The sequence below is a fragment of the Pelodiscus sinensis genome, unplaced genomic scaffold, assembly GCF_049634645.1.
Source record: "Pelodiscus sinensis isolate JC-2024 unplaced genomic scaffold, ASM4963464v1 ctg145, whole genome shotgun sequence".
Taxonomy (NCBI): Eukaryota; Metazoa; Chordata; order Testudines; family Trionychidae; genus Pelodiscus; species Pelodiscus sinensis.
In genome coordinates, this window is record NW_027465910.1 from 151,322 (window position 1) to 162,018 (window position 10,697).

The 10,697-nt window shown below is 56.3% G+C and overlaps 1 protein-coding gene across 4 annotated transcripts; it reads right to left on the bottom strand.

The window, feature by feature from the left end:
* Positions 1-344: 344 nt before the first annotated feature.
* FAM3A (FAM3 metabolism regulating signaling molecule A) lies at positions 345-7,623 on the bottom strand. Of its 4 annotated transcripts, XM_075916566.1 has the most exons (11): positions 7,509-7,601; positions 6,463-6,526; positions 5,617-5,727; positions 3,186-3,209; positions 2,933-3,016; positions 2,512-2,635; positions 2,128-2,186; positions 1,961-2,011; positions 1,772-1,856; positions 1,353-1,479; positions 345-1,031 (listed from the first exon to the last, which is right to left on the bottom strand). In XM_075916566.1, the coding sequence occupies exons 2-11, from the start codon at positions 6,473-6,475 to the stop codon at positions 933-935; spliced, it is 777 nt and encodes a 258-aa protein (XP_075772681.1). In that variant the 5' UTR covers positions 6,476-6,526; positions 7,509-7,601; the 3' UTR covers positions 345-932. The 4 variants fall into 4 exon arrangements, with proteins under 4 accessions (XP_075772681.1, XP_075772678.1, XP_075772679.1 ...); XM_075916563.1 differs by lacking the exon at positions 1,961-2,011 and having other exon boundaries at positions 7,509-7,623; XM_075916564.1 differs by lacking the exon at positions 2,933-3,016 and having other exon boundaries at positions 7,509-7,606.
* Between the last annotated feature and the right edge of the window lie 3,074 nt (positions 7,624-10,697).

Sequence of the window (10,697 nt, forward strand, 5' to 3'; positions counted from 1 at the left end):
GCGCAGCTAGCGAGCGGAGCTCGCCGCGGCTTGGCAAGCCCTGATCATTTCTGTTGCTTTTTAAAAAACTTTTACAATTCCAAGGGTGACCCCAGCTGCACACAGTATCTTAGATGTAGGCCTACCATGGATTGCCAGAGAGACACTGTCGTACTAGCTATCTCTTTGATTCCCAACATTGTTTGCATTTTGCCTGCTGCTGCACATAGAGAGGTCTCTGATGAAGGCTGGAAACCAGCAGCCTCACTGTGCAGATTGAGTCAGGGGGCCATATTAGCTGGTATCACTTGCAAGGGGGCTCAGTCAGTTGATGGAGTGTTTTCACTTTGCATTTAACAACACAATTTCATCTCCCACTTTATTTAGTTTCACACAGAGGCAAAGGATTGACTTGGCCCCATTTCTCAGGCCCTCTTTGGGGGACAAACATTAGGCGAGAGGCTCTTCCTTCTAGGGGAGGAATGGCTGCAACCCCCTGCCCCCTACGGATGGACATGGGTTCCATGCATTTATTCGGACCCCCTGGCAAGTAGAAGGCTAGAGGTCCCCTGCCTTACCCCAACCTCCTCCTTTCCGCTGGGGGGCTGGACTTACCAGCCCAGGAACGACACTGTCTGAGGCAGTCCCCATTTCTCCTGCCAGGCTGGAACTAGGGACATCTCTCTCCATGGGCAGAGTGGGGAAAATGTCTCCTGCCCGGCCTTACGGAAATAACCGTGCCTGGGTTTATCAGCTGTCTGGGGGACTAAGGCACTTAGAGGGTGTGGGGCCTCAAATCTCCAGGTGCTGGATGAGAACATGAACAAGGGTAGTGCCCTCTAGAACCAGCTTGGCCCATCCTGGGGGTGGGAGGGGGCTGGAGAAAAGAGTCCCTGCAAGGCTCAGGCTTGAGGAAGCAGCCAGCCTTGGTGTGGGGCCCACAGCGTGGGGTGTCACTGGCCATCAGCTGTTTTCTGCGGAATGCAGCCCTCCATCTCCAGCGCCTCTGGCCAGCCCTCGTACTTGTTGGTGCTCTTGCTGTTCTTGGTGTGCTGGGGGAAACAGTGCAAACTAAGGGGAGAAGGGCCCACAGCTATTCTGGACCCCAGCTCCTTCCCCCCAACTGCATCCCATCTCCCACCAGGCTCCCCACCTCCCCAACATCCCAGCCTCTCCCCCACACTGTTCCCCATCCCCCACCAAGCCCCCTCATCTCCCACTAGGCCCCCCTCACTCCCCTGCCCCTCCCCCCATTGTGTCCCATCCCCCACCAGGTGCCCTGGCTTCTTTGCCCCCCCATTCCTGCAGGGCTGGCTGCAGCGGAGTTAGGAAGACAGATGGGGATGGGGGGGCCCTGGCGAGGGGGGGCTCACCTGCTCGAAGGGGCTTTTGTCCTGCACCCCTTTGGCCCCAACGAAGACCCAGCTGTCGCGGAAGCCGAGGTCCTTGGCCACGCTGCTGCCCAGTTCGCTGAAAATCCTCCGTGTCTCCTCATTCATCCTGGGGGCAGAGCCCATCTCAGCAGGGCCCCCACTGCACCTGGGAGCTGGTGGCTAGTATCCCGCCCCGAGCCAGCCACAACCTCTCACCCCTGGGACCAAGGCTGGTGGGAGCCGGCGGCACCCGGCCAAGACCTCCCTCCCCCTCCTCCTTCCCCCAAGCCTGGTGGAAACCAGCATCCCCCACAGGGGACAGGCCCCATCTTCCCTCCAGTTAGTCAGCCAGTCCCCAGGCCTGGTCCCAGGTCCCACCCCAGGCCAGTGGCAGCTGGCACTCTGTATCTGATACCAACTTAGTGGCTGGGTCATCGTACGAAGCCACGAACACCAGGGTCCCCTCGTGCAGCGTCCGAATAAACTTCAGCAGCTCATTGACATCTGAGGTGAAAGATGTGGGGGGTGAGTGCAGGCCTGGGTCCCCTGGTCCACCCACGTTCCTGCATCTCTCCCAGATTCACACCCACCCCTCCCAGATACCTCACCTCCAGCCCACATGTCGAAGAACTTGGCCTCAATGAGTTCCCCGTTCACCCCTGGAACCAGAGCGAGAGAGAGAATCAGAGCCCCAGGTGCTCCAAGCAACCCCCCAGCCCAGCTGCCCCCACAACTCTCCCACCACAGCCCGCTTCCCCATCCCTCCTGAACTCACCATTCACCAGGGCGATGTTCAAGCCCCGCCCCACATTGTTCTTCACGCTGCTCATTAGCCTGGAATGAAAGTGAGGTGAGAACAGCACCCCCCCCCAGTGGCTTCCTTCTCTCTGGCTTCCGAAGGGTGCCTGGTGGTTTGGGGAGGAACTGGGCGCCAGGATTCCTGGGTTCCAGCCCCTGGCGCCGGAAGAGGAGTGGAGCCTGGTGGTCAGAGCTGGAGAGGCTGGGAGCCCAGACGCCTGGGCTCTCTCCCAGCTTGGGGTGGGAGCTGGTGATTAGATCAGAGCGGGGATGGGGAGTCCGGACTCCTGGGCTCTCCTCCAGTTCTTCCCTGAATTAGCAGACTGCCCCCCACACCTCCTGAGGCCCCTCCCACACTCACATTTTATCCTCCAGGCAGATCTTGGGCCCTATGACGTTGGCGGCGCCGCTGACCAAGCGGAAGGCGAGATGCCGCTCCGGGCAGGGCCGCGGGAGCCCGCACTTGTACCTCCTGGGCCGTGGCTCTGGGGGGCGGGGAGAGATGTGGGGCAGTCACCAAGCACCCTGCATGAGGACCAAGGCACCACAGCTCCCACCCAGGCTGGGGTGTCAGAGCCTTGCCATGGGGGGAGGGACCCCCGGGGAGGGCATGCAACCAAGCAGTCAAGCTGTGATTGGGGAGTGGACCTCCCTTACCCATGGGTCAGAGAAGTTCCTCCACCAGGGACACCAGGGTCCTCACCCCCATATCTGGGATTGAGCTCTCCAACCCCGTTCTCATGGGGTCCCTGCCTCCCACTGCCCTCAGGCCAGAGACTCACTGTTGTGTCTGCTTCTGGCTCCCACCCTGCCTGAGGGGGTGGCACTGGGTTGCAGGGGCAGGGCAGAGCTGCCCCATCCTGACACTGGGGACAAGAAGAGAGGGGGCTGGTGAAAGTAGCAGGGGAAGTGCCCTGGAGCCCAGCCCCCCTCTGCCCAAAATACCCTCCCACATGGCACCGATCATAGGGGAGAGGGGAGAAGGACAATACCCCCCCCCCCATCACCACCAGCAGCCCTGCCAGAGTCACTGACCTGCCGTGGGCATGTTCTCGGGGCCTGTGGGAAGACAAAAAACAGCAGCGGTGACCAATGGCGCACTGTGTCCAACCCTCACCACTGCACTGAGGGTCTGGAATTTGGCCCACCTCTTACCAGCCCGTTTGTAGGCCATCCACAGGAATGGCACTGGCAGGGACAGGAGTCCAACCCAGAGAAAAATTCCCACCCCCCCCAGGTGTGGTCATCCCGTGCGGAACTATGAATCTGAGGAACTGTCCCGGATTGAAGTGTCATTAGAGGAAGTTTTGGTACAAATATAAAAACTTAATGTTAACACATCTCCGGGACCGGATGGCATTCATCCAAGGGAAATTGCTGAACTATTATCTGTGATTTGTAACCTATCCTTTAAATCGGCTTCCGTACCTAATGACTGGAAGGTAGCCAACGTGACACCAATATTTAAAAAGGGCTCTCAAGGCGATCCTGGCAATTACAGAGCGGTAAGTCTAACTTCAGTACCAGGCAAATTAGTCGAAACAATAGTAAAGAATAAAATTGTGAAGCATGTAGAAGAACATAATTTGTTGGACAAAAGTCAGCATGGTTTCTGTAAAGGGAAATCATGTCTTACTAATCTATTAGAGTTCTTTGAAGGGGTTAACAAACATGCAGATAAGGGGGATCCACTAGATATAGTATACTTAGATTTTCAGAAAGCCTTTGACAAGGTCCTTCACAAAAGGCTCTTGTGTAAATTACATGGCCATGGGATAAGAGGAATCCTTTCTTGGATCGAGAACTGGTTAAAAGACAGGAAACAAAGGGTAGGAATAAATGGTAAATTTTCAGATTGGAGAGGGGTAACTAGTGGTGTCCCCCAAGGGTCGGTCCTGGGACCAATCCTTTTCAACTTATTCGTAAATGATCTGGAGAAAGGGGTAAGCAGTGAGGTAGTAAAGTTTGCGGATGATACCAAACTGTTTAGGATAGTCAAGACAGAAGCAGACCGTGAGGGACTCCAAAAAGATCTCACCAAACTGAGTGATTGGGCAACAAAATGGCAAATGAAATTTAACATGGATAAGTGTAAAGTAATGCAAAATACAGGACTATGTAGCACTTTAAAGACTAACAAGATGGTTTATTAGATGATGAGCTTTCGTGGGCCACACCCACTTCCTCAGATCAAATAATGGAAGAAAATAGTCACAACCATATATACTAAAGGATACAATTTAAAAAAAGAACACATATGAAAAGGACAAATCAAATTTCAGAACAGAAGGGGGATGCGCGGGGGGGGAGGTAAATGTCTGTGAGCTAATGATATTAGAGGTGATAATTGGGGAAGTGTAAAGTAATGCACATTGGAAAAAATAACCCCAACTATACGTATTGTATGATGGGGGCTAATTTGGCTACGACAAATCAGGAAAGAGATCTTGGAGTTATCGTGGACAGTTCTCTGAAAACTTCCACACAGTGTGCAGCGGCGGTCAAAAAGGCAAATAGAATGCTAGGAATTATTAAGAAAGGGATAGAAAATAAGACCCAGAATATCTTACTGCCCCTGTATAAAACTATGGTATGCCCACATCTTGAATACTGTGTACAGATGTGGTCTCCTCACCTCAAAAAAGATATTTTGGCCTTGGAAAGGGTTCAGAAAAGGGCAACTAAAATGATTAGGGGTTTGGAACGGGTCCCATATGAAGAGAGGTTAAAGCGACCGGGACTTTTCATTTTAGAAAAGAGGAGACTGAGGGGGGATATGATAGAAGTCTATAAAATCATGAGTGGTGTGGAGAGGGCTGATAAAGAAAAGTTATTTATTAGTTCCCATAATAGAAGAACTAGAGGACACCAAATGAAGTTAACGGGTAGCAGGTTTAAAACTAATAAAAGAAAGTTCTTCTCCACACAGCGCGTAGTCAACCTGTGGAACTCCTTGCCAGAGGAGGCTGTGAAGGCTAGGACTATAACAGTTTAAAGAGAAGCTAGATAATTTCCTGGAGGTTAGGTCCATAAAAGGCTATTAGCCAGGGGATAAAATGGTGTCCCTGGCCTCTGTTTGTCAGAGGCTGGAGAAGGATGGCAGGAGACAAATCACTTGATCACTGTCTTCGGTCCACCCCGTCTGGGGTACCTGGTGCTGGCCACTGTGGGCAGACAGGCTACTGGGCTGGATGGACCTTTGGTCTGACCCAGCACGGCCGTTCTGATGTTCTTATGTAACTCCCTGCCACAAGGCAGCGGAGCATCCTTGCTGGGGGAGGGAGTACTGCAGCCCCTGCCAGCCCTCACTCCCAGGAGCAGATCCAGTTTTGCCCTGCATTCCTCCAGAGGGCACCCCTGTTCCTGCCACCATTGCAGGGAGAGGGGGAGGAGTTGGGCTGCTGAAGTCCCGGCCACAAGGTGCCAGGTATCCGGATTTGTGCATGTTGGGGGTGGCAGCACTTACTAATGAGGAGCTGCTGGAGGCGAGAGAACCCACTCTGGGTCCCCAGCAGGAGGCTGACGAGGATCCAGGTCAGCCCAGCTGTGAGGATAATCACCACCACGCGCAGGGGACCTAGGGGGGAAGATAGGGACGGGGTCAGGCATAAGGCACAGGCAGCCCCCCCCATACTACACACCTCCCCCCAGTGCAAACTGCCCCACCCGTGCTGCACATCTCACCCTACTGCAACCCACCACCCCCATGCTGCACCCCCCACCCCACTACACACCCTGCCCTCTGCAACCCACTCCTCCGTGCTGCACTTCTTGCCCCATTGCACACCCTGCTCCCATGCATCCCACCCCCCCGAGCTGCACACCCTGCCCCCATGGAACCCTCCCCTCCCACATTGCCTTTGATCCAAGACAGCCCCCTAAAGCAGGGCTACTCAATATGCAGCCCACAGCCTGTTGGTTTGTGGCCATGGTGCAGTTTGGGATTACATGGGGCTCAACACGTGGCCCACGAGTGGGGTCCTTTGAATGTGGCCTCCACTGGGAACACACTCTACAGTGGGGAGGTGGCTCCCCAGCGGGGTGCACATGGTCGGGCTGGCTGGAACAGAGGGGTACAGAGTGTCGGCGTTTCTAGCACCCAGGGAGGAGGTGCCGGGGCATTGTGTGAAAGAAGCTATCTGCATGTAGATGCAACCACACAGAGGCTGTGGTGCTCGGCATGTGCTGGGAGTATCATTGTGGCCCCCGGCACTTCCAAAGTTTGAGTAGCCCCCTGGCCCAGAGGGAGCAGCCTTGGGCGGCTCCTGAAAACTTCTGGCTCTGTGCCTCCCCAGCCCTGGGCCACACACACCTGCCAGGCGCATGGCCCCCGTCCAAGGGCCCCAGCTCTGAGCCCAGAGGGACCGGAACCTGGGCTGGAAGGGAAGTTACGGGTCAGTCAGAACCGGCCCAACCTGGGGACCCATTTCCCCAGGGTACCCCAGCACCCACAGACCCCCCAACGGACCCCCAGCCACCTCTCCCAGCCCCCACCCCCAGGGTACCCCAGTCCCCCATGGACCCCCCAACCCCCAGCCCTCAGGGTACCCCAGCACCCACGGACCCCCAGCCGCCTCTCCCAGCCCCCACCCCCAGGGTACCTCAGTCCCCCATGGACCCCCCAACCCCCAGCCCTCAGGGTACCCCAGCACCCACAGACCCCCCAACGGACCCCCAGCCACCTCTCCCAGCCCCCACCCCCAGGGTCCCCCAGCCCCTCATGGGTCCCCCAACGGACCCCCAGCCGCCTCGCCCAGCCCCCACCCCCAGGGTACCCCAGCCCCCCATGGACCCACCAACGGGCCCCCCAACCCCCAGGGTACCCCAGCCCCCATGGTACCCCAGCCCCCCATGGACCCACCAACGGGCCCCCCAACCCCCAGGGTACCCCAGCCCCCAGGGTACCCCAGCCCCCCATGGACCCACCAACGGGCCCCCCCACCCCCAGGGTACCCCAGCCCCCAGGGTACCCCAGCCCCCCATGGACCCACCAACGGGCCCCCCCACCCCCAGGGTACCCCAGCCCCCCATGGACCCACCAACGGGCCCCCCCACCCCCAGGGTACCCCAGTCCCCCATGGTCCCACCAACGGGCCCCCCAACCCCCAGGGTACCCCAGCCCCCAGGGTACCCCAGCCCCCCATGGACCCACCAACGGGCCCCCCAACCCCCAGGGTACCCCAGCCCCCCATGGACCCACCAACGGGCCCCCCAACCCCCAGGGTACCCCAGCACCCACGGACCCCCCAACGGACCCCCAGCCGCCTCTCCCAGCCCCCACCCCCAGGGTACCCCCCACCGGGCCCCCTGCCCCACACCCCAGCGAACGCGCCGCCGCCTCCCCGCGGCGCTGCTCACCGGGCGGCTGCTGCCTGCGGCGGCTCCGGCTCCTGCGGGCCGCAGCCCGGAGCAGGGAGGAGCCGAGCGAGGCGTCTGCCCCGCCCCGGCCCCGCCCCCGGCCCCTTGGCCCCGCCCCCGGGGCGCTGAGAGTCAGCCCGGCTGCTCCCCCGCCCCTCCCGGGCACCAGCCCCCTCCGCCCGCCTCCCTGCAGGGCCTCCCGGGCAGAGCGGGAGGTGCCGGGCGAGGCCGGGGCTGCTTTGAATTCTGCTGCGCGGTGCCCACCAGCCCGCATGTGAGCGCAGGGAGGGACTGTTCTGAAGGCGATTTCGAAATGGCTTTTGTGTATAGATGCGTTATTTCGAATTAGCATAATTCAGATGAACTATTTTGCATTAAGTGAATTGGAACTAGCGCTGTAGTGTAGACATGCCCGCAGGGACGTCCCGTGGAGCGGTGTCTGTGGCCTGGCACTGTGCTCAGCTTGGCGCTTCGCGCACACAGCTCCCCCACTTCTTCAGTTCCTCTTCTCCATCCGAGAAATTAGGACTCCGAATGGGGGGGGGGGGGAGGAGAGCACCCATGGGGACACAGGAACTCCCTTTTCTGCTTCCAGTGATGTCCCCCTGGGTGGTGAGATCAGAGTCACTGCTTAGCGGCTGTAGATACCTCCGCATAGCCAGTGCTGAATTGGCTGCCTCATGAAAGTACAGTCTGAGGAGCAGGTGGCTGCCCTGTAGATGTTTTTAAGGCAGTGGTTCCCAAACTTTTCGGCATCACGCCCCCTTTTTGATTTTTGAAAAACCCTCACGCCCCCTCCCCCCAAAAATAGCAAAACTTATTGAGCAAAAGAAAAAAAAAACCTGATCGGGGCAGCAAAGGTTGATTGGGGGTGGGGGCTGGGTCACTTCGCACTCCCCTGGAATTTCTCCCCCCCCAGTTTGGGAACCCGTGCTTCAAGGGGTACGTTGGTAAGGAAGGCTGTGGAGGTTGCAGTTGCACGGGCAGAGTGAGCCTTTAGAGGAGTTGGCAAAGGCCTGTTGCGGAGGCCATGCAGGATGAGACCCATCTGGAAATAGATTGGGCTGAGATAGGCGCACACTGTGAGGCGATGGATACAAACAAGCGAGACGACGTGCAGAATGGCCGTGTTCTGTCCTTATAAAAGGCCGACGTTTGTCATGTGTCGTATGTGTGGAGCATGGCATCCCTGGGGGAACGTGAGGCCTTGGAAAGAACGCTGGTAGCATTCTAGGCTCGCTGATGTGGAAGGACGTGCAGACTCTGGGTAAAAATGTTGGATGTGGGCGTAATGTGACTTTGTCCTTAGTGAAGACTGTATACGGCGGGTCCGTCGTGAGAGCCCCTATTTCACCAACCCTCCTTGCGGAGGTGCTGGCTGTAAGGAACAGCACCGTCACTAGTGGCCAAGAGTTCGAAAGGGGGCCTCACGAGACAGTCTTAAGACAAGATTTAGCTCCCAGGGTACGCGTAGACTACAGGGTTTTGTTGACAGAAGTTTTGTCGACAGATACTGTTGACAAAGCTTCTGTCGACAAAGAGCGTCTAGACCACATACAGTTCTGTCGACAAAGCAAGCCGCTTTGTCGACATAACAGTGTGGACGCAAAGGACAGTGTAGATGCAGTAACACCTTCTATCGACAGAACTCTGTCAACAAAAGGCGTTATTCCTCGTAGAATGAGGTTTACATACGTCGACAAAACTGCTGAGTTCTGTCGACGTTCTGTCGACATACCTCAAAGGCAGTGTGGATGCAGGGATAGTTTTGTCGACAAAACCCTGTAGTCTAGACACACCCCCACGTAGGGGGAGGGGCCCTGACAGGAGGATAAAGATTTTGGAGACCCTTCAGAAATCTTCTTTTTGTGGGGTGCGCAAATATGGATGAGCCCTGTATGTGTTCACGGAGAGCCGATATCGCTGCGAGCTGAACCCTCACAGAGGGGTTTGCTAGACCACCAGTTTTGAGATGATGTAGGCACTCACGAATCTGGTGGAGCGGTGTGGTGTGAGGATCCACACGGGACAAGTGACATCAGGCTGAGAATCTTCTCCATTTTTGCATGTAGGTAGCTCTGGTGGCTGGCCTTCTGCTCTGTAGGAGGATGGCTTTTTCTCACTCTGAACATAGGGATTCCGTGCCCTGGAACCAGACAGGAGCCAGGTGTGTAAGTGAAGTGTCTGTGCTTAGGGTGAAGTAATCTGCCCCTGTCCTGAGATAGGATGTTGGGATGGGATGGGAGAGAATATGGCGTGGCTGCAGACATCGTGTGTAAGACTGGGAACCAGGTCTGTCTGGCCCATCATGGTGCTATCAGTATGACTGGAGCCTCTGGTGTGCTTAAAAGAAGCACCCGGGATCTTTTTCAGGGGGATAAGGCAACACGCCACATTTATTGAACATACATTGGTCAATCAATCAATACTTTATCATAGGCATAGGATACATTACACTCATGCACTCACACAAGAACACGCCATCTTCTTGTGACCAATAGTTGCTCTCCCTAACTACACTGGCCAGGTCAGTTAGATGAGGGAGGGGTGGAGCCAGGTTTCTGCCAATCCGGATCGATGCTCTGATGTTGACAAGACTTTCATCTTGCCGCCATTTGGCGAGCCCTGTGTGTATATATATATAAAAGGACTTACAAAGTTTCTCTTAATACAAAGTTATATAAGAATGATGCATGGAAATGTTACAGAGATTTATCCACACCTTGTCAATCTGGATCTTGTGTAGAACTCTGGGTATGAGCGGGAAGGCATTGCTTGGGGGCAGGTAAGGACTGCAGTGGTAGGAGTGGCTAGTAGTACGGTCATGTAATTCTGAACATGGGTGCAGCGGGAGATAAGCTCTGGCTGCCAACGAATTGAGGTGGGCCCCAATGAACTCCATGCCCTGTGTGGATAGAAGGGTTGATTTTTGCTCATTTATTAGGAGGCCCAGACAGCTGAAGATCTGCCTGGTGTTGGAGACCATGTAGACAGTCACTGCCTGAGACTGGCCTTTTATGAGTCAGACATAAGAATATAAGAACGGCCAGACTGGGTCAGACCAATGGTCCATCTAGCCCAGTGTCCTGTCTGCTGACAGTGGCCAGTTCCAGATGCTCCAGAGGGAGGGAACACACCTCCAGACAAACAGAGGCTAGGGACACCATTCCTACCCATCCTAGCTAATAG